The 23,460-nt window shown below is 47.4% G+C and overlaps 2 protein-coding genes and 1 long non-coding RNA gene across 3 annotated transcripts; 1 reads left to right on the top strand and 2 right to left on the bottom strand.

The window, feature by feature from the left end:
* Window positions 1–1,470: 1,470 nt before the first annotated feature.
* On the bottom strand, window positions 1,471–7,681 carry LOC133770010 (ribonuclease 8-like). The gene is made up of 2 exons (XM_062205515.1): window positions 7,542–7,681; window positions 1,471–2,399 (listed from the first exon to the last, which is right to left on the bottom strand). The coding sequence occupies exons 1-2, from the start codon at window positions 7,627–7,629 to the stop codon at window positions 1,924–1,926; spliced, it is 564 nt and encodes a 187-aa protein (XP_062061499.1). The 5' UTR covers window positions 7,630–7,681; the 3' UTR covers window positions 1,471–1,923.
* Window positions 4,976–7,845, top strand: LOC133770012 (uncharacterized). Its single transcript, XR_009867301.1, has 3 exons — window positions 4,976–5,062; window positions 6,127–6,194; window positions 7,557–7,845. It is a non-coding gene; the product is annotated as an uncharacterized LOC133770012 (long non-coding RNA).
* Window positions 7,846–20,242: 12,397 nt separating this feature from the next.
* LOC133769462 (ribonuclease 8-like) lies at window positions 20,243–20,713 on the bottom strand. Its single transcript, XM_062204660.1, has one exon. It carries the CDS (start codon window positions 20,711–20,713, stop codon window positions 20,243–20,245), a length of 471 nt encoding a protein of 156 aa, XP_062060644.1.
* Window positions 20,714–23,460: the final 2,747 nt, after the last annotated feature.

Below are 23,460 nucleotides of genomic sequence, written 5' to 3' on the forward strand. Positions count from 1 at the left end.
CTGGGATAAGTGGGTAATTATTGAAAAACACAAGCAAAAAGAATAAGTTGACACCAATGTCTCTTAGATTAGGATGGTGAATGACTGAGTGTGATATTTCCACCAACCAAGACTCACTCGGGGATTGCAGAAGGTCCAGCACATTTGAAAGCCAGGCAGCTCGTGAGCTTAGCTCTGCGTGTTTGTGGTTGAAAGGTGTTTGGGACACCGAAGTGGGTGGTAACAGTCGGTAGATAGGCGTATGTGCTTAGACCTCATGAGATCTGGCCTGAAGATTGTCTCTGGGAGCAGGTAAGTGGCAGTTAAGTCCGTGGCACTGTATCAGCTCTCTCCAGAAGAGTGTAGTGAGAGAAGAAACAAGGGCTAAGAATAGGACCTTAAAAAACACTGTCATTTAAGGTGCACACACAGGAAGCAGTCTGCCCACGACACTGGGAAGAAGGCTGAGGGGTAGTTGAATGTTTTTTCTCGCTCACTTCCACTGTGTCTTCCCTGATCATGAGCACAGGGGTGGGCAACATGGTAGCAGTGATGGGCAGAGCGTGGTGTGCAAGGGTGGATGCTTTGTGGGAAATTATGGTTGAGGTGGGACAGTGTGGGTGTGAGGCTGCAGTGAGCTCTGTTTCTTGAAGGCATGGAAGAGTTTGGGAGCTGGAATCTGGATTCTGTGCTTTCTCTGCCACTTCGTGTTTCACCAAACATCCTGTCCTTATTCTGAGTCATGGTCTGGGTAGGAGCATCTTTTTCCAAAAGTGAAAAGGCGATGTGAGGAGGAAGCCGAGAAAGGAGGGAGTGAGAGGAGGTACCTCGCTATTAAGGGTGCATACATGTGTAGCCCGCACAGGTGCACAGGTGTGAGTATGTGTCCCTGTGTACGTACATATGTCAACTATGTGATGTGTTTCTCTGTGTGAATATCTATCATGATGTTCACTTATTTTCTTGTATCTGTATATTCTATTTCATGTCCTAGTCATTTATTGTATCCCACAAAAGTATTTTTCTATGGCAGACTGCATACAAAACTGCTCCTTCACTATAGTTAGAGAACCACTAATAAAGATTGGGTCAAGATTCTTGGTAAGGCCTGATTCTGAAACCCCCAAGGCGGGCAATTCACTTCCGAAGGCTGAGGCCCCTGCTTTGGATCCTACCATTGGGGAATGATTTTCAAGGGGGTCAGGCCTCAGACCTGACCAGCTTCCTGGGGCTTGGCCTGGTCTTCTTCCTCCTCTTCACATGGGGTGGGACCACCAGACAGCTCTCAAGGGCATGGATGACAGAATCAAGGCAACCCTGCCAGGCTGTGTCTGCACTGGACACTGTCCTCCCTCCTGCCTGTAGGGCGGGGAAGCTGACACCTCATGGAGATAAAGTGTTCCAGGCCCTCTGAATGAGAGCTGTAAACCTCATAGCTCCCCCTCTTCCCTTCCCCCAGACAGCAACACATCCAATCAGCAATAGCAGAGTCTTTTATTTCAGCGAAACCAGATACATTCCTTTGCCCAGCACAAGATTCTCCTGCCCTTCTTTGAGCTAATCACTGCCCTGACTTATTTTTGCACTTGTAGTTCTATGTTCTTTTTCTTTAAGAGGGTCTCCAGAGTTATATAAGTCAGAGGCCTCACAAAACCTGGATCCATCCTTCTGAGATCCTGTGTGCTTGACTCCGGAAGGGTCATGCAGCCACACACCGAGAAAGCAAAGAAAGCAACAAGAGGGCTAAAGAGAAGGGTCCTTCTTCCCTCATCATTTGGATACCCATAACCCGCTAAGGAATCAAGAGCATGTGAGGTTGGGTTGTGGGTGGGAAATGGTATTTGCAAAGGGGGTGAGGGTTAGTGAGGAACTCAAGAGAGGAAAGGAAATGTGGCAGCAGCGTGAAGCGCCCGCAGAGCTTGCGGGGCCTGGGGACAGCGAGCCTTACACAACTTTGTCAAAGTGCACAGGGAGCAGTGGATATGATGAGTCGTCTTTTGCTTGTGGAGGGTCACAGGCCACAATGAAGGATGCATACTTTTCTGTTTGCTTGTACTTGCAATCTGGATACGACCCTGACACATGCTGACAATTGGTCATGGACACGGGCCCCGGGCTCTGGTGGCAGTTGTTACGGCCGTTCTTGCAGGCTACGTTGGGGGTGTCGCAGGTCGGGATCACGCTGGTGAAGGGCTCGTGCAGGAAGGTGTTGAGGTTTTTGCATTGTTTTGTGTACTGGTTGATGCGGCTCATCGCTGAGTTGCATGATTGAGGGGTGGGCTGCACGTGCTGAGTTTCAAACCACTGAGCCGAGGTCATGTCCTTGGGCTTGGCAGTGACTGGGTACTCGGCCACCCACAGCCCCAGCAGCAGGAGCAGCATCAGGGATCGGAACTCTGTCTTGGCTGGTGCCATCTTTCCTAAGAGGGGACAGTAAAACAGAGGGCAGATAGATGGGTGAGCAAGTCGTCAAGGGGGAAGTCCTGCTGGTCCCTCTAAGATTGTCAATGATTGCAGGGCTCTTGCAGCCAAGATAAGTAAGAGCATCACTGATATTTTATGATTCAGTTCCAGCAGGTAGTGTGTCTTTTAATGTCTCCGATAAGCACACACATTGTTTATGCCTTAGGACAGTTTCAGGAGGTGTGAATGCGGTTACCCTTCATGTGCTGACTCAGAGAAGTTAAGGAAACCCTTATCCTTACCCAGTTGGCAGTGTCAAATTTAGGGTTGAATCAAAGCCCCTAGTTCCCAAAGCATCTATTCTTTCTAGATCCCTATGTTCCTGTCCATCTTAAAGATACTCTATTTTAAAATATTTTTTTAAAAAAATTTTCTTTGAAAGGGAGAGGCTCATAGTTCTTGACTGAGATGCCCCTCCTGGCCTGTCAGGTGTATTCTGTTTACGAAAGTTTACTTCCTGCTACTCTCCATCACACAGTCAAAATTCTTCTCTTGTGTGAAGACAAGGACCTCTGATCCAGTCGTCATTGGTATCAGCTCTTTTTTTTTTTCTTCTTCTTTCATTTGAAAGGCAGAGCCACAGAGAGGCAGAGGCAGAGAGACAGGGAGAGAGAGGTCTTCCATCCGCTGGTTCATTCCCCAAATGGCCACAACAGCCAGAGTTGGGCTGATTCAAAACCAGGAGCCAGGAGCTTCTTCTGGGTCTCCCACATGGGTGCAGGGGCCCAAGGACTTGGGCCATCCTCTACTGCCCTCCCAGGCCACAGCAGAGAGCTGGAGCAGAAGTGGAGCAGCCGGGACTTGAACTGGTGCCCATATGGGACACCAGCACTGTGGGGAGCAGCTTTACCCCTTGTGCTACAATGCCGGCACCCTGGTATCAGTTCTATATCATCCTGAACCCTGTCATCTTCATAGCACTTAGTTGGGATGGGCTCTTGTAACAAAAGAGATTAGTAAGGAAAAACCAGCAAGTTTCTTTTTAAAAAAATTTTTTTAAATGTTTCTTTTTGTTTTCTTTTCTATAAGACAGAGTTATAGACAAAGAGAGAGAAAGATAGAAAGATCTTCCATCCGCTGGTTCACTCCCCAAATGACTGCAATGGCTAGAGCTGTGCTGATCCAAAGCCAGGAGCCAGGAGCTCCTTCTAGATCTCCCACACAGGTACAGGGGCCCAAGGACTTGGGCCATCTTCTACTGCTTTCTTAGGCCATAGCAGAGAGCTGGATCCAGAAGTGGAGCAGCCGGGACTTGACTGGCACCCATATGGGATACCGGCACTGCAGACAGAGGCCTAAACCCACTATGCCACAACGCCAGCCCCACCAGCAAGTTTATTAACACGTGCACATGTTAATAACATGTAATAGTGATTCCCAGAGAAATGAGCCAAATCTCAAAGAGGTGGCTTTGAATTCAGGCTTCAATATCATCATCCACTGAAACAGATGGCGAAGACCTACAGAAAGTGACCAGAGAAAGTGCGGTAAGCAATAGAAGGCTTCCTTGTGCAGATGTAGGTCCATGCTTCTCTGTTGGAGAAGAGAATGCCCAGTGATTTAGAGTCTTGCTTCCCTTCCAGATGGAGATTTGCTTGAGAGATGGAAATTTCCTGTACAGAAGAGGAACCTTTCCCACATCTGGGAGGAGATCAGGTTATTAGGCCACTGTCCTCACAATGGGGCTGGTGCCCTTAGGAAGGGAGCCCAGGAGAATCCCCGTGTGGGGACACAGAGAGAAGCAGAAAGGGGGCCCTCACCAGACCCTGGGACTTCCCAGCTCCCTGAACCCTGAGAAATACATTTCTATTGTTTAGAAATTACTCAGCCTGTGATACTTGGTTAGTGCAAGGTTAGCAGACTAAGATCTTCCAAACTGGAATACAGACTCATTCTGGATAGAGACCCTAATGTCTCTGATTTGTAATTCTCAAGCCCTGTTGCCACAATATTGATGTGGGCTAAGCAGAGAATCAGCGAGGGACAAGAAGCTAAGGACTGCCGACATCCAAACATGCTCACTGCCCGAATCCCATCGACCTCTCGTGCTGACTCAGCGTGGCTGAAGGCTCGGCACACCCACTCCTCATCAGTCCCCCACCCAAGCCGCACTTTCCATCAGGCACCAGATGCCCGTGCCGTGACGCCTTCCTGGAGACCATGTGGGCTGTGGCTGCAACCCAAACCCTGCCTCCTTTGGGCATTTCATCAGGCCCTGCCCCAAGCACTACCCCCAAACCTTTGAAAAGTATGGCCCCAGGTTGTGTGGGGGCAATTCTCCTCTCCAGGTTGCTGGTACTCGTTGAGTATGTGCTATCTCTTTGCCTTTTAATAAGTCCTGCTTTCCTACTCACCTCTTAGAGAGAGAGAGAGAGCATGAGAGAGAGTGAGAGCGAGAGAGAGAGAGAGAGAGAAAGACTTAGAGAACTTTCATCTATGATTCATTCTGCAAATATTTGCAAAGCTGGGACTGGGCCAGGCTAAAGCCAGGAGCCTGGAACTCAGTCTGGCGTCCCATTTGGGTCACAAGGACCCAAGTGCTTGAGCTATCATCTGCTGCCTCCCAGAGTGCAAATTTGCAGGATGCTGGAATCAATGGTGGAGCTGGGACTCGAACCAGGTACTCAGAAATGGGATGTGGGCATCCAAAGTGGCATCTTAAGTGCTGTGCCAAACGCTCCCTTGCCATGTTTCTTCTTTGAATCTCTGAGAACTTATCACAAAGAAAACTAATCTTTGACGAAAAACAGGCCAAGAGTCCATCCCCCACTATCCCAGACTAGCTTAGATGTTCCTGAAGAGTTGGTTTTAAGGTTATGCCGTGGCTGGCGCCGTGGCTCACTAGGCTAATCCTCTGCCTGTGGTGCTGGCACCTCGGGTTCTAGTCCTGGTTGGGGTGCTTGTTCTGTCCCGGTTGCTCCTCTTCCAGTCCAGCTCTCTGCTGTGGCCCGGGAGTGCAGTGGAGGATGGCCCAAATGCTTGCACCGTGCACCTGCATGGGAGACCAGGAGGAAGCACCTGGCTCCTGGCTTTGGATTGGTGCAGTGCGCCGGCCATGGCGGCCATTTGGGGGGTGAACCAACGGAAGGAAGACCTTTCTCTCTGTCTCTCACCGTCTAACTCTGCCTGTAAAAAAAAAAAAAAAAAAAAAAAAAAAAAGGTTATGCCGTCAGACTAGTTCTCCATTCTGTGGTCCAGTTTCTTGCTCCTGGTAAGAGAATCATGGTTCCAACTGGCAAAGCTGTGTGGTGAGCCGGGTTCTTTCCACACCTGACATTTTGCCCTGTTGGAGGATGTCTTGGAATGATAGGAGGCCAGAGCTGGAAGAGGCGTTAGAGATAATTTCACTCAACTCTCTCATTTTGCAGATGAAGGAAATCAAGTTCCTGAAAGGGCAAGCGCCCTCCCTACGGCCGCCGAATGAGTGGCAGGGCTGGGGCCAGGAGCTTCCTGACTTTCGACCCATCCCTTTGGTCTAGTGCCAAGCTGAAAAGGGAGGGAGAAAAAGTTTTCTATAGTAACAGCACACAGTCAGTGTGTCTCTGTGGCTCTAGATAATGCATGAACATTCCTTAAATAACTCTCTTTTAATCCTTCTGCAACATTTAGAAGAAAATCTCCCTTTGAGCAAAAACGTAAATTTTTAAATACTTTCTGACATTTGTTTGTTCTCCTTTTTAATAGAGACAACTGGCCTTAGGCTGGATCTTCAGCTGAAAATAATATCTGGATTGAAACTAAACAAATTGGAGGTGAGCATTTGGCCTAATGGTTAAGACACTCCCATTTTAATGCGCTTGGGTTAGAGTCCCAGCTCTGTTCCCAATTCCAGCTTTCTGCCAATGCAGACCTTGGGAGGCAGCAATGATGGCGCAAGTGATTGGGCTCCTGCCACTCATGGGGGAGATCTGGATTAAATTCCTGGCTTCTGGCTTTGGCCTTGCCCAGCCTCTGCTGTTGTGGGCATTTGGGGTATGAACCAGCAGATGGGAGCTCTCTGTCTGTCTCTCTCTCTGCCTCTCAAATAAATAAAAATAAATAAGTGGATGCCATTCTTATACTTATTTTTGCTTCTGTTTATTAAGTAACACTAGTATTCTGTCAAAGGTGGTGTTACAGTTTCAATTCATTTTCATTGAGTAAATCTATATTGAGTAAGTACAATACTCGAGAAGAGTGGACATTGCAAAAACTGTCCAGGGAGAAAGTGAATGACCGCACCTGGGGAGCTCACTCTGTGCCAGTCTCAGGTCCGTGGCTCATGTGTTGGACGCTGTCCAGCATCTGCTGGGATTTGTATGATTTCTCTTTCTTTGAGATAAAATATTCCCCAAGGTGGCAAAAATCACAAAGCTCCTAGGATCTGTGCTTCTGAGTGTAGAACTTATAAGATATTTGTGCCTCTCCCCCAAGGTAGAGCCTAGTTCACCACCCAAATTCACCCTTTCCACTGTGGGGATCCCTTCAGGCACTGCTCCCCACAAAGCAAACATTGATTTTTGAACCCAGAAAACAGTTGAGCTGAGCACCAGGGAGCAAATATCTGAAAAATTTCCTTCTCCAGGAAGTTATTTCTCTCTGGCAGGCTGTCATCTGAGCCGCTCCCATGCATCGGGATGGAAAGATTACCAAGCGATTATTCATTTTGCAGACCCAAGCCTGCCAGCCTTTAGACCGAGAGGGTGGGGATGGTAGCGATTGCAGAGGGCTGGTCTAGACATTTCCTGCTGACCACCAGTGACTGTCCACAGCTTTTACAAGCTCTGGATCCAATTAAGTTGCAAATGTGCTTTCCCTCATGTAGGTGCTGGCCTTGCAGCTGGCCAGCCTCACCCAGAGAGACCTGGGGAGGAGGTGCCTTTGGTGCGTGTTTTGATCCTGGCCATTCATCATGAGTTTTCCCAGCTGCCACAGTCTCAGGGCTGTTCTTATCCATTAAGTACTCATTGTCTAGAGCCTGGGAGGTTTTCAAGAGCATACAATATTTGAGACTGAGAAAAAAAGTACATTGGATCCAATACATGAAAACTCAAATACAAAATCAAATTCAAAATATTTACTTACCTGCTACCAAGTAACATAAAGTTGATATAATTTACCTTGGAATTTGGCAGGAATAAGAAGTTCATTACATGGGGCTGGCGCTGTGGTGCAGTGGGTTAAAGCCCTGGCCTGCAGCACCAGCATCCCATATGGGCGCTGGTTTGAGTCCTGGCTGCTTTACTTCTGATCCAGTTCCCTGCTGATGGCCTGGGCAAGCAGTGGAGGATGGACCAAGTGCTTGGGCCCCTGCACACATGTGGGAGACCTGGAACAAACTTCTGGCTCCTGGATTTGGATCGGCCTGGCTCTGGATGTTGTGGCCATTTGGGGACTGACCCAGTGGATGAAAGACCTCTCCTTCTGTTTCTACCTCTCTACATAACTCTTTCCAATAAATAAAATAAAGCTTTAAAAAATGTTCTTGGAAAAAACTGAATTAAAAGATAAGTTTATTTTAAAAAAGTTCATTACATTGAGAAATGATCTGAGTTTAGATGTTCTCATTTTACAGGAACTCCCAAGTACTATGATTGAAGAGGGAGCAATGTCAATCAGGAATTACTTGTAGTGAAATAATTCAAAAGTAAAACTTTAGGAATATTTACAGATGTGTTTCTGCAAAAATGATACTGAATTGTGAATATACGTGTAGATTTCACATATTCAGCGTGGTGTGGTGCAATGTTAAATTGCTTGAGAGAATGGCAGTGTAGAGTAACTACTTCACCAAAGGCGACCAGGATAATATGTACCTCAGTTCTCAAGGTTTGGGTCGGAATAGGGCTTTCCAAGAGCAGCAGGAGGAATGATTTTTTCTTCTACTTCATCCCCATACTAATTAGTAGGCCATATACCAAGTACCCAGCCTGTTCAAAGCTTGAGGGGCACGGGAGTCCCGTAGTCTTGCTGGCACTCTGGTATGCATGCTGTCTGAGTATCTCTCATCACCTCCTAACTGCCTCCTTGCCGACTCTCTCCCCCAAGTCTAACTGAGCATATATAATACTGTTGGGTGAGTCTTGGGAAATATTCCTCCCTCTACATTGTTTCTCTGCTAAGAACTCCCAGTGGTTCTGCTGCGCAGGGTCGCACCCAGCCTCCCCAGTATGGCATCAAGGTGACTCCTGCTCAGCCCAGGTCCTATCCACACGCCCTTTCCCACTAGCCTCTCTCATTTCTCTCCAATCACGGTTGACCCCAAGAAAATTGTTGGGATGTAATAGACTGGTCTTCCTTTTGTCTCTAAGACAACTTGTCTTCAACTTTACTTTTGTTTTTTTCTCTTCACCGAGAGCCCAGTTCCTGGCTAGCTGGCCCACAGAGGCCCACAGTAACCGTGTGTCCAAGCCAGTCATCACCCCGGTACTCTCTGTCTCTTTATCATTTATAACACGAAGTGTCTCAATTGAATAATTTCTAAAATTCCCACACCACAAGTGCCAGGCTGGAGTATAAAGAAAGGCCGAAAGGAAGACCCTGAGGTGGCTTGAAAGAAGGATTAGAGAATAAACAACACTCCTCCCTAAACCAGTTTTTCTCAGGATACTCTAGGAAGGGTAGATAAGAATGCCAGGAAGCTCCATCTGGCTTGCTGGGCTAAAGGGCAGCAGCACCAGGAGGGCAGTAGTCTCAGAGCAGGTGCACCCCAGTAAGATTCTTCAGGCTCCAAAGAGCCGCCTGGTGGTGTCTTCAGGAAGAAGGAGGGTTCTGGAGGAGCAGGGTTACCTTCCAAATGACCAAGGGTGCTGAGGGGAAAATGAGGTATACACTGTCCACTCTTCTGCCCGTATGAAATTGGCCAGAACTGGCTCCTGGCCCCTCAGCACAGGACAATGGTGAGGCGTGTTTATAGAGGAAACTCCTGTGGCTGATGGGTTAAAAGCTACCTTGCTCTGATAAGGTTCTAAGGACAGTGTGGGAGAACTGTTGCTGATGATTCTGTGGGCTCCAAGGCTGAGATAAGCTGGGAAGGAAGGCACAGTGTTCGTTAGCCTCAGGAGGCAAGTGTTGTTACTCTGGGTGCAATACAGAATATTTTCAGCTGAATTTCTGCTGAACTGTTCACCTATCCATGGTAGGCTGGTTCCCGGTCCCTCAGTAGAGGGCAGTAGAGGGGTTAGGACAGGTGACTTAAAGGAGCACATTTTCTTGGCAGTGAATTGCCCTGAAGTCCCGGTATTTGACCATTTGACCTGTTATTATTCTTGGCTGTGAAACATCCATTACAATGTTAATTAACAAATGAGATTGTGGCTGTGACTATTTAGCATCGTAATTACTTTTCTTAGCATAAGCAACAATATCACTGGGAGGGAGGGAGGAGGGAAAAGATGGGCAGAAGGCAAATAGTATGAACGTTTAGCAAACTGTGTAGCGGGGCTGGGAAAGCCAAGAGAGAAACCGGAGCATGAAGAGATTGCTGGGCAGTGTCATGCCCCCCCCCCCCCCCCCCCAGCTCTTCAGCTCTTGAGAACAACAGAATTCTGACTATTTCAGTGCTCTCCTCCGACTGTTTTCCTGGGAACCGAGGTTAGAAATTAACTGAGGTTAGCCGGCGCCGTGGCTCAACAGGCTAATCCTCCGCCTTGCGGCGCCGGCACACCGGGTTCTAGTCCCGGTCGGGGCACCGATCCTGTCCCGGTTGCCCCTCTTCCAGGCCAGCTCTCTGCTGTGGCCAGGGAGTGCAGTGGAGGATGGCCCAAGTGTTTGGGCTCTGCACCCCATGGGAGACCAGGAGAAGCACCTGGCTCCTGCCATCGGATCAGCGCGGTGCGCCGGCCGCAGCGCGCTACCGCGGCGGCCATTAGAGGGTGAACCAACGGCAAAGGAAGACCTTTCTCTCTGTCTCTGTCTCTCTCTCTCACTGTCCACTCTGCCTGTCAAAAATAAAAAAAAAAATACAAAAATAAAAAAAAAAGAAATTAACTGAGGTTAATAACTGAGTTAATAATCAGGACAGGGGAGCCACTTTAGTCTCAGGTTGAGGGAGAAACTTTTCAGAAGCTTCCACAAGTTAGACTAAATCCCTTTAGGAGGGATACTCCTCCACGTGGGCCCTGGGTCTGAAGGCCCGTGGCTATGAGAATGGCTTATGAGCTGGACCCTGGCTTATGAGCTGAGCCTCTGCGCTTTATTACAAGAAATACAGTTGCCACATTCCTTCTGGGAAGCCTCTCTCTCTCTTCCCTGTGACTCATCATGTCTCCCGCTCACTTCTTTATTTCTTTCCTGTGTAACTCTTTGGGGTTTTTCTCAGAGTGCCCATTCTCTCCAAGGCCTTGCCTCAGCAGGTACACTGTCTTCCTTCATTCCTGCCCCTGGACTTGTCCTCGTGAGGAAGAGGGTGTGGTCTTTAACCCAACCAGGGTTGAGGCCTGTGGTTTCTCTCCCATGCCTGCTCTGGCCTTGCACTCACAAGCCAAGTGCAGCCCTCAGACCTCCCAGGTATGACAATGGTGACAATGAGCAAAGCACTCACAGCTAACACTTACTGAGGGCTTTCTGTGTTCCTGTCGCTGCTCCTAGTGCTTTGTGTCTGTTTTCCCATTTTTCAAATGTGAGGGACCTTCTGACTACCCTAGCCCCAAGAGCATCCTTCTTCCTTATCCAGTTTTTGTAGTGAAATACTGGCCAGAGATAACAAACTCATGCAGAGCAAGTTAAGCCAAACCTCATGATGGTCAGGATTCTCCTACCTTTGGCACAATTGAGGTGGGCACAGAGGGTTCACACAGTTACAGGATGCAGAGGCATATTTCTTTCATATTTTACTAAAAGTGCTTGAGGTGCTTTTAAATTACTTGATTATTTTTTTATAGACAATAAAACTGCATGATGGAGTATGTTGAAACATTCAATGGCATTACATTTAACAATAAATTTAAACATCTTTATGTTGAAATAATTTAAAATTATGCAAAAGCACACAGATTCCCCCTTTATGTTCCGTCCAAATTCCCCAACTATTAACATTCCCAGCTACTTGAGAGCTATTACACACGAGATGCCCATTACCCCTTAATATGCCAGTGACTATTTCTTAATTATTAATATCCTTGCCCCCAGAACCATAGCACAGGCACCAAAATTAGCATATTGACATGGATCCATTATTAACACAAGCAAAATTTTAATGTAGCACAAAGACATCTGTACACATGACCATTTTATAAATATTAGTTGAATAAAAGAGCTGTCAGAGCAAGCTCCGGCCTGGTGAGCACCACTTTGCCTGTTTTGGTGAATTTTCCTCTGCCATTACTAGCACTTCAGTCTGAGAAGCATTGCTCCACCGACTCTAGTTGATGGTGAAAGCCCAGCTCCGGATGTACTCACGTGGAGGGCAAAAATGGGGGACCCTGCCGGCGCCGTGGCTCACTAGGCTAATCCTCCGCCTTGCAGCGCCGGCATACTGGGTTCTAGTCCCGGTCGGGGCGCCGGATTCTATCCCGGTTGCCCCTCTTCCAGGCCAGCTCTCTGCTGTGGCCTGGGAGTGCAGTGGAGGATGGCCCAAGTGCTTGGGCCCTGCACCCCATGGGAGACCAGGAGAAGCACCTGGCTCCTGGCTTCGGATCTGCGCGGTGCGCCGGCCGCAGCACGCCAACCGCGGCAGCCATTGGAGGGTGAACCAACGGCAAAGGAAGACCTTTCTCTCTGTCTCTCTCACTGTCCACTCTGCCTGTCAAAAATATAATAAAAAAATAAAAAGCAAAAAAAAGAAAAATGGGGGACCCTTACCAAAGGCAAGCGCTTCTGGATGTCTCGAAGAGGAGCTCCTCCAAACAGAATCTTGGAAAGGTTTTCCCCTGTCCTTGAGTAGCAGATGGGAGATGAAGGTCTTATTCTTGCTTTCATGTCCTTATTTATGTCTCCAACAACCAATGGCATGGCCAGGGATATGCTTGACTGGTTAACCCTCAAGTCCTTGGGTGTTTTTATTATTTTTCCATTTCACTGATACAGGTGAAGAATAGAAATGCAAACATGTCAAGATCATGGGCGTTAAATGCTCTTTAGGATAAACATGTTTTTGTCTCAAATCTGGGAATCTGCCCATTCGCAGATTGATTTGTCAGTCCATCATGTTGAATTTAACCCTCAAAAAAGTCTGATATCCATTTGGAACCATGAATTAGAGTTCCAGTTTGGACATATCACTTAATTGGTTCAAAAAACTTGAGTTTTTGCCTAAACTAGCCATGTGACCTTGGACACATGTTTAAATCCTTGAGGTCTTATTTTTCTCATTGTAAAATTAGTAGGGTATGATTAGGTGATCTCTGAATCATAGGTGATCTCTGAATCACTAGATAGATATCTTGCAACATTATTCATTTTGTTACTATCTTCTGAGACATACATCTGCTAAATGCCAGAGCCTAAGCAAGAATATGTACCAATTCACCAGTGACAATTTGTGTTTTTAAATGTTTAAGTTCAACAAAGTTTCTGTGTAAAGAAAGTAATGACTATGATTTTTTAAAATATTTATTTAGATTTATTTGGAAAACAGAGTTGCAGAGAGAGAGAGAGAGAGAGAGAGAGAGAGAGAGAGAGAGAGATATCTTTCATTTGCTGGCTTATTCTCTAAATGGCCGCAGCAGCCGTGGCTAGGACAGGCTGAAGCCGGGAGCCAGGAACTCGAACCAGATTTCCCACATGGGTTCAGGGGTTCAAGAACTCAGGCCATCTTTTTCTGCTTTCCCAGGCACATTACTGGGGAGCTGGATCAGAAGTGGAGCAGCCAGGACTGGAACTGGAACCCATATGGGATGCAAGTGTTGCAAGTAGCAGCCCAACCTGCTGTGCTACAATGCTGGCCTTCATGATTTTTTAAGAAATGTCCAGAGTTCATAGTTATTACTATTTATTTTTTAAAGATTTATTTATTTATTTGAAAGTCAGAGTTACACAGATACACAGAGAGAGGAGAGGCAGAGAGAAAGAGGTCTTCCGTCCGATGGTTCACTCCCCGGGACTAGAACCAGCGCCCATATGGGATGCCAGCGCTTCAGGCCAGGGCGTTAACCCGCTGCACCACAGTGCCAGCCCCCATATTATTATTTTTTTTTTGACAGGCAGAGTGGACAGTGAGAGAGAGAGACAGAGAGAAAGAAAGGTCTTCCTTTGCCGTTGGTTCACCCTCCAATGGCCGCCGCGGCCGGTACGCTGCGGCCGGTGCATTGTGCTGATCTGAAGCCAGGAGCCAGGTGTTTCTCCTGGTCTCCATGTGTGTGCAGGGCCCAAGGACCTGGGCCATCCTCCACTGCACTCCCAGGCCATAGCAGAGAGCTGGCCTGGAAGAGGGGCAACTGGGACAGAATTTGGTGCCCCGACTGGGACTAGAACCTGGTGTGCCAGCACTGCAGGTGGAGGATTAGGCTATTGAGCTGTGGCGCTGGCCCATAGTTATTATTTTTAAAAATTAAAAAATACATTTATTTGAAAGTCAGAATTACAGAGAGAGGGGGAAAGACACATAGAGAGATCTTCCATCTGCTAGTTCACTCCCCAGATGCCATGCAATGGCCAGGGCTGGGTCAAGCTGAAGCTAGGAGGCAGGAGCTTCTTCCAGGTCTCCCATGTGAGTGGCAGGGGCCCAAACACTTGGGCCATCTTTTGTTGCTTCTCCCAGGTGCATTAGCAGGGAGCTGGATCAGAAGTGGAGCAGCCAGGACACAAACCAGTGCTGGAATTCCAGGATGCTGGAATTGCAGGTTGTAGTTTTATCCGCTATTTCACAATTTTGACCTCTATTTTTTACATTTTTATTTATTTTAACTTTACTTAAAAGACATACAGAGAGAGAGAGAGAGAGAGATCTATCATATGTTGGTTCTCTTCCCAGATGCCCACAACAGCTAGGGTTAGGCCAGACTGAAGCCAGGAGCTTAGGACTCAATCTGAGTCTTCCATTTGGGTGGTAGGGACCCGACTACTCAAGCCATCATCTGCTGCCTACCAGTGTGCAACATTAGCAGGAAGCTGAATTGTAGCAGTGGCAGGACTCGAACCATCCGATATAGGATGCAGGTATCCCAAGTGGCAATCTTAACTGCTGCACCAAATGCCCACCCAGAGTACATAGTTGTTTTTTTTTAAAAATTATTTATGTTAATTTATTTATTTGAGAAAAAAGAGCAAGAGCGAGAGTGAGAGTGAGCTCCAATCTAGTTCATTCCCCAAATGCCAGCAATGGCTGAGGCTGGGCTAAGGGCAGTGCAAAGAATCAGGAATCAATCCAGGTCTCCCATGTAGATGGTAGGAGCATAATTACTTGAGCCATCATTGCTGCTTCCAAGGCTCTACGTTAGTCTCCCATGCGGGTGCAGGGCTCAAGGACTTGGGCCATCCTCCATTGCCTTCCCGGGCCACAATAGAGAGCTGGACTGGAAGAGGAGCAACCGGGACTAGAGCCCGGTGTGCCAGCGCCGCAGGTGGAGGATTTAGCCTATTGAGCCGCGGCACTGGGATGCTCACTCTTCACCATGATGCTTTCCCACTGTAATCAACTGTTGGAAAGCAGTGGAGGACCATGGGCTGTGAACATCGGAGGAGGTTTTGGGAAATTCAGATGAATCAGAGGGAAGGGAAAACATAGGGGTTTTTCATGACGGAACCGAGAGGATAGGAAGCTTACCTAGGGACTAGTTTAAACCTCTTGGGGAGAAAGTTGGAAATGTCATTAGAGCCTTGTCTTCATCAGTTGCTGTGATGATTGAACCCTTTTGGTAGGAGTCATAGCAGAGGGCATGCTAAAAACTTAGTGACTCTAAATCATCCAACTTCTCCTTATCTTTGGATTCATGGATTATGGAGGACAGAGATAAGAAAAACTTAGCTTAAATAGAATAGGCTAAAAAATTCCTGGTAGCTTTTTTTTTCATTGCTCCAAATGAAAACATCTACCTTTTCCCCTCCCCCCACTGCAAATCACCTTACCTAGAGAAATTAATGCATGTTGTCCTCTTCAGCTGACCTTGAACCTTACTTTATCTACTCCTGGCTAGGAAGGAGCCTTTTTGGCATGAAGAGGATGAGGAGGAGTTTGGCCTCCTTTGTTTACATCTTTGTTCTGTCACGGAAGTCAGGCCTGGTCCATTCATCACAGTTTTGGCCACTCAACATTTGACATCACAGTAATAAATATCAATGCTAATACCTCTCAAACTTTTCCTACATGCCAGCCACTGAATTAAGTGTTTTCTAAGTACTGAAACAATTATCCACATAATTCTTTGTGAAGTAGGAGCCTCTGTATGGCAGAGGAAACTCTTACCTCCCTAGTAAAGAGGTTTTTCTATCATGGGCAGATATCTTTCCTTACCCATGGACTTCCTACAAGGTCTTGATAGCAACATGGACTTTCTCATGCCCCTGCGGCTTCATATCCACTGTCAAGTTTACTGGCTTTGTGGTCCCACCCAGGTAAACCTACTGGTAAGAGCCATCATTGCTCTGCTTCCCTCCCCTCCATGGTTACATAGGGGTAGGAAGAGGACATTGAAGGGAAGGTGTGAAGTCTTTGAAGGACTTTTAGAAGCCCACTTGTGCAGGGGCGTGGGAACAGTGTGAGGCCAGGGACGGAGGCTCTCCTGGAGAGGAGGCTCCCTGGTTGTTGTTGCTGTTGGTGTGTTTTTGCTCCATTGCTCTAGGGTTATCCCCTGGAGCTATCGACACTATGAAGAGGGCCAATGTGAAGAGAAGGGCCTTGATCTCAAAGGCATTTCCTCTTCTTACACCCTACCCCTGAGAGCCAGACCCGTCTCTTCACAGATTCCACTGGCCCTCTTCATAATGTTGGTGGCCCATTTACTTCAGGGTATGGAGACTTCTGGGAACCAGGGTCATGCAGAAAAGTCTGATATCTAATTTGCCTCTGATAGTATGACTCCTAGGGAAGCCAGATCATCCGCGCTGCAGCTCTTGGGTTATTCCCTGTCCTGGACTCCATTTCTGTTCCTTAAATCCAGGTTGAAATAATTCTCTTCAAAGCCAGCTACACAAGGCTGGGCATTACTGGACACCCTCTCCCCACTCTAGGCTCCTAGTCCTAGCAACAGAAAACTTACAACCAATCAGTCTCTTTTCTCATTCTTCACCTTTCAAGTGGCAGTGCATTAAGGCTCAGTCAGCTTTGGCATTTGGTCCAAATTACTATCATCCTGGACCTGGGCTTTGGCTTTTGGAAGGCTGAATAATCAAATGCCTATTTCAACATTATTCCTGGCATACCTAAACTTGGCTGTGATCAAGGTCATGTGACAGATTGGGTTACTGTCAAATCTAATGAGTTAAAGCATCAGTGATGAGAACAAGACAGGTCATTTGAAGTCACTGTTAATATCTGAATACTCACTTTAAAATATTGGTGAGCATGTACATGTAACTTGGAGTGAAATTTCCCTTATGAACTTTAGAAAATGTTGAAATTCTGTCAACCAGAAGATGTTTAAATGCATATTTACTATTTTAAGAAAAATGCAGTAATAATGAATGGTTGTGAAAACTATAGCATTATATATAAAATAATTATTAAGAATTTTCACATTGCTAAAAATTAAGATAAATAAATAATAGGAAAATATGTTAGCTAAATAACTTCAGGAAGAACATTATCTATACTTTTTTGAGCCCACAATACTTATAACCACTTAATAAATACATCAAGTACTATTTAACTTAACAATTAGTACAAGGCAGAATAGAAATTAGATCATGTTGTAATTCTATGATTTGATTATTTCATAGTCTTTTTAGAATTGATTGATATATTATCATTAATCATGTAAATAAAATCATCCTTAAGAAATATGCTTTTGGAGGATTTTGAAAGATTGAGGCATAACTCACATACAGTAAAGTACACAAATTGAAGTGTACATTCCAATGAGTTTTCACACTCCAAACATATCTGACCCAGAGTAGGACATTTCCAGCTCCTCCAGCGTCTCCCCCAGGTCCCTTGGCAGTTAGTGCCTCTCCTTAGGGCTATACATGCTCTAACCCCTGTTACCACAGATTACTTTAGAACTTTTGGCTTATCTAATATTATTTAGGTCATTAATCTTTCAAGAAGAAATTTTCTAAAAAAGATTTATTTTAATTTATTTGAATGGCAGAGTGACAGAGAGACAGGGAGAGCCATAGAGAAAGATTTTCTATCCACTGGTTCACACCTTACACGGCCATACTATTTGGGACTGGGCTAGGATGAAGCTAAGGAGCCAGGAACTCCATCTGAGTTCTCCATGTAGGTAGCAGGGTCCCAAGTACTTGGGCCATCTTCTGCTGCCTTCTCATGTGCATTAGCAGGGAGCTGAATTGGAAGCAGAGCCACTGGGACTAGAACAGGCACTCTGATGTGGGAGTCTGGCGTCACAAGCTATGGCTTAACCCGCTTTGCCACAAAACCAAGAAAAATTTGCATTTTTCAGTTTTTATTTTAGGAGTATGCGTTAAAGGCATAACTTTAACCAGTTCAAAATTCTGAGGAGGCCATCTCCAAAACCATAATATTGGTAAGGAAAATCATCTGCGAAGAATATAAAGAGTTGTGAACAAAGAATAAAGTAGAGAGGAAAATCATCTTCCCCCAATATCTTGCTCCTCTGTGTACCTAAGTTGAAAACCACCACCTTTCAGAATAGCAAAATGTATATAGTACAGTGAATAGAAGAGTACAAAGCAAATCAAGATTTTGGATAAACTACAGATTTATTCACGTATCTCCGAAGTCCATTTTATGATGGCAATGGTCCCATTCCAGGGCACAGTGATTCTCACAGCTGTTTGGCATTTAACCACGATGTGTATTTATTGTTCTTCTACTTTTAAGCCTCTGGCACAGCCAAGTTGTCAACTTATTGGCTCCATGCTCCAAATTGTCCAATGTTCTTCTCCCGTCTTTTGATCGTCCTTTCTTTATTCACTCTCCGCTCATCAACTCCAACCACATGTCCCACCTAGCAGGACTCTGCCTGCAGACTTGTTCCCTGGTGCACTCATGACCATTGCTCTGTGAGAAAAAAGTCGCCGAGGAGACTTGGCTGGGGTGTTTGCCTTGGTCTCCATGTTTTCCAAAGACAGACAGCACCACCACTGCTTGTTATCCATTTATCTATGGAGTGCCTGCTGGGACTGATTAGAGTTTCATAAATGTAGATCTTCCTACAATCCTGGGTGGGAGACAAGAACACTCCCATTTTACCCTATGGAAACAGGAGGGTTCAGTAATTTGCTTGAGGTCATGTAGCCGGGAATGACTGAGCCATGATTTCCATCCGATTCTGTTTGCTTCCAGAGCTTACTCTGATGGTGTGGTTAGGGGTGTGGGAGCAGTAGATAAGAGGCGGCACAAAAGTTTAGCAGTGTAGGTGACTCTGAAGTGGGGTGGGCACGGGACGTGGTACAGTTTGGGGCTGAGATAAAAGATGAGGGAGAGGCTGGGGACGGTCAGGGCCGTGGCACTGTGGGAGAGGCTTTCCGCGCTCGGTCAGTGCACAGGTACAGCATGGCTTCTCCAGCTCCGCGTGCTACCGAGGGAGGGAGGCACGGCATCTGCAGCAAGGGTACAGGGAGATGGCATTTCCATATCTCAGCCCCTCAGGGCCGGGCGCACTGCCAGTGTGGAGAGCCAGGGAAACACTGAGGTAGGGGAGATCGCTATCAGGAGGAAGGAAGCTCTGGCAGCTCCCACCAGCCTGTTTGTGACAAGCAGGCTCAGGGCCACGGAAGTCCCTTAAGGTCAGGGGAAATGTGATCCTGGTAAGGGGATGAAGCAGGGACACTCCCCTTACCCTATGCCTTCAGGCCAAGGGGATCTAGCCAGAGCCAGGCCCAGGGCCCAGGCTGGAAGAGCACTGGGCTAGAGAAAGGGGAGGAGCAGCTGGGGTGGGGGTTGGGGGAGAGATCCTGGAGCGCCTCATAACGCGTCTCTTGGCTAGCAAGGTAGTAGCCTTTTTTTTGCAGCCAGCACAGGGTAGCTGGCGTTTCAGAGCTCTGAGGGTGCATTTCTTCACGAGTGAACTCTCACCTAGTTCTCCTCTCGTCCCTGCGATGATCTCCTTGCTTGCCCCACTGGGTGTAGTAGAAATCATCCTATATTTAGAGTTAGGAGACCTAAGTTCAAGTCCAGGTTCTGCTACCAACCAGTCCAATCAGCTCTCGAATTAAGCTTTCTGAAATCTCAGTTTCCTCATTACTTGCAAAGCAAGTAATCCCTGTCAGTTCTGTCTCACAGGAGATTAGAGGGCTCACGAAGAGCAGGACGTGCTATAGAAATATGAAGGGATTTTTGTTATCTTCCTTCGTTCTGGCCACCTCTCTCCACACGGGTCACTTCCCTACCGCATCAGAGCTGGAGAAGAAGTCTGGCTTAAGAACAAGAACAATTCAGTCCTTAAGTCCCACACATTTCTTCCCTCCCCTTGTCAAGATGCCACAGTAAGATGGGACAGGGAAGTGACAGGTAAAGGCATAGACCAGGCCCTCCCCCTCCGCCCCCCGCCCCTGAGCTGGTTCATCCTCTCTCTGCGGGACACACTTCTGGGAAAATGGCAACACAAGATGAAGCCCTCACAGGAGCTCAGTTCACCTACATGTCAGCCTCAAGCCCTGCCCAACCCCCACCCCACTTCTCAAAAGAGCCTGAACCAGGAGATGAGGGGGGAAAATAATGCTCTGGGTGTAGGAGTAGTAACTCAGAGGTATGGAGAGGAAAGTGAGGCTCAGCCAAAGAGTGAGGAGGTCTGGAAATCTAAAAGATTTTGTCCAAATGCACAGGCAGCAGCTTGGAATGCCAGGAGTCCCCTTTCTGGGGAGGGTCACAGGCCACTATGTAAGCTTTCTTCAGATGCTTCTCTTTATACTTGCAGCGTGGATATGACCCTGAGACATGGTCACACGTGCTCAGGGACACAGGCTGTGGGCTCTTGTGGCAGTTGCTATGGCCATTCTTGCAGGCTATGTTGGGGGTGTTGCAGGTGGCGGTCACGCTGGTGAAGGACTCATGCAGGAAAGTGTTGAAGTTTTTGCATTGTTTTGTGTACCGGTTGATGCGGCTCATTGCTGAGTTGCATGGTTGAGGGCTGGGCTGCACGTGCTGAGTTTCAAACCACTGAGCCGAGGTCATGCTCTTGGGTTTGGCAGTGACTGGGTACTTGGCCACCCACAGCCCCAGCAGCAGGAGCAGCAACAGGGAGCAGAATCCTACCTGGGCTCGTGTCATCTCTCTTGGGGAGAACAGTCAGAATGGAGGGTTAGGGTCGCTGGGGGCAGACAGCAGAGGGGTTCAGTTGAGAAATCAGGATTCCTGCCCCTGCTCATTCTAGCTCCTTCTTTCTTCTCTGTCTCGTCTCCTCTTCTCCCTCTGTGTGCTTACTTCTGCTACCGCATCCCCTAGCCCACTCCCCTCGCTTCATATCCCTAGTCTCCTTCATTCTGTCCCTGTTGCCTCTCACTCTCTGTTCTACCTCTGCTCCCTCGTTGTGGCCCCTGTCCCTTCATCTATGTTTCATCTTCTCCAAGTCTCCTTACCCCCTTCACCATGGCCCTCTCTTCTCCATTTTGTGTCTACCCCCAACATCACTCTCTCTCTTCTTCACTCTCCCTCTCCTCAATGTGTGTCCTCATCCTTCGCCCCATCCCCACCCTGAGATGGACTCTGTCCATTGTCCACTTTCTTACTCAGCAGAGGGTACTCTCACCTGGTCAGAACCCAGCCCCATCTCACTCCTCGTCAAATCTTGTCGTAAGACTCACCTCTTTAGTCCTTGTCCTGCACCTGCTGTTCGGCAGGCTGAGGACGCAGAGTATCTGGGCTGTAAGATCTCTGAAAGGCTCTTCTCGCTGCCCAGCTCCTTAAGAGATGGCCTGAGCTCTGCCCCTTCTATTTGGGAGCGGACTGGAACGCAGTCTCTGTGTAAGGAAATGAATCAGGTTCAGGCCTCTCCACTTACGTGTTCCAAATAAGTGGATACCTATGGAGCTACTGCACCTGCCTGAACATGTTTAGCAATGAGGAAGCTTGAATCCTAGCATTCAAAGACTACACTACATTTGGCCCCGGGCCATGTGGTTTTAATGACTTGTTAGTAAAGCACCTGACACAGGTGTCAACCCAGATGAGTTTCAGGGACAGTTGTCATTTATCTTCTCCCCACTATACCCCTGTTCTGTGATCTGGGGGAAAGCGGAACACTGTGGTGCTAAGGGTTGCCTTTTCTCTGACCTGAGGTATTCTAGACAGACTAGCTTAGAAAGCTGTGTTGGTTTATTGTCACCCAGGGACACTGCTTATCTTTTGGAGGAGATGGAGACAAGGGTAGTGGATGAGTCATCACAGTCACATGCCCAGCAGCTCAGTCGCTCCAGGGTGACTCACTCCTCAGGGCCGCTCCACTTCCAGGTGCTAAGGCCACCTGTCTTTACCTCGAAAGGCACTCAACACCCCTCATTCTTACTACTTGCATCCCTACTTCATTGAAAGTTGCAAAACTTAACCATTGTGCAAATATTTGTTCCTCAATGACGTTGATGTTTTTGCTCTCCATATCCTGCCTTAGCCCTTCCTCTATCTGGTGTAGCCTGTTCCTTGAGGCAGGGACAGTCTGGGCCAGGGATGTACTGGGGTACCCAGGTGCTTGGAATGTGACTCTCAGGAGAAACGAGATACCAAGGCACAGGAGCATCACCACCTGTGAGTGGGAAGGCCTGGAAGACAGAGATGAATAGTATTTTTGTTTTCAGAATCCACCTGTTAGGCAATTTCCAAATCTGAGGTTCTGCTTCTTTCATGTAGTTAACACATATATGAGAGCGAAGAAGGTACTATGTACCAAACTGCTTAAGTGAAGCAAAGAGATGAAACAAAAGGTGTACTTTTGTTGAGCTTACATTCCACTGGGTCAAGACAGAAAAAACAATCCACAAGTGAGCCTTGCTAAGGAAGAAAGTAGGACAGGAGAGGTGTCGGTGGATCCTGCTTTCCAAGTAGGGTTATTGAGGTAGGTGACTCTGGCACAGAGACTCCAAGATAAGAGAGAGAAGGTATACGTGCCTGAGGGAAGACGGCCCCAGGTGGAGAAAACAGCACTGCAAAGGCCCCAAAGCACACAAGTGCCTGGGGCACTGGAGGAACAGCAGGTGTCTGGCCTGACTAGAACAGGTGAATGAGGGTTAGAGAAGGACTGGAGGCTAGGTAATGGAAAACCATGGGGACCATTGGAAGGGCTGGGACTTTCCTCCTGAATGCAATGGGCAGACCTGAGAGAGCACCCGTCTGCTCAAAGAATCACCGGGCAGTTGTGTGGATTAAAATGCAGAGAGATCACGTAAACCACCTCGGTCATAACGTTTGTATTGTATTCTAGAAGCTAGGATTTCAAGACAGGAAGATGGGCTGGCATGGTGGTGGTGGGATCATTTTCAAAGCAGGAGAGCACAGCAGTAGATAGGTTAAGGATCTTCGGGAGACAAAGTGGTGCTGGAAATGGGATCTGCCACTAGATGGCAAACGAGAACCAAGAACAAGTGCACGTAGCCCTCCGTCGGCTCATTTGCTCTCAGAGAGCAAGGCCTTGGCAGTGGGGAGAGCTCACTTCTTTGTTAAGGTGCCTAATCTTTGCAGGCTAAACTTCTGGATAGAGTGGTCTGTGCCTGCTGCTGTGGAAACGCAAGTGTTTGCAGATAAAATCTATGGTTTTGGTCTGTGGATCAAACGCATATCCCCAGGGGCCAGCCCTTGCAGTGGGAGGAGATGGGGGGAGGGAGGCTATGAACTCGTTTGAATTCCCAGCCAGAGTCTCCCTTCCACTTCCCATTATCCTAGAATGAGATGTTTCCAAACCACGATTTGAACTGCCCTCTGCTCTTGTGTTTTCCTGTCATTATAATTACCCTAGTTTATTCTTCAGCGCCATTATGCTGGGCTCTCCAGAAGGCTGCCTCGGTGCTGTGTGCAAGTGAAATAAACAT

Source organism: Lepus europaeus, chromosome 11 (genome assembly GCF_033115175.1).
Source record: "Lepus europaeus isolate LE1 chromosome 11, mLepTim1.pri, whole genome shotgun sequence".
NCBI lineage: Eukaryota > Metazoa > Chordata > Mammalia > Lagomorpha > Leporidae > Lepus > Lepus europaeus.

Coding starts and splice junctions, on each gene's coding strand:
- LOC133770010 (XM_062205515.1), bottom strand. CDS start 7,629: ATGCTGGTGCTGCAGGCCAGGGCTTTAACCCACTGCACCACAGCGCCA. Junction 2,400..7,541: donor TATTCCTGCCAAATTCCAAG/GTAAATTATATC, acceptor GTCCCCTCTTAG/GAAAGATGGCACCAGCCAAG.
- LOC133769462 (XM_062204660.1), bottom strand. CDS start 20,713: ATGACACGAGCCCAGGTAGGATTCTGCTCCCTGTTGCTGCTCCTGCTG.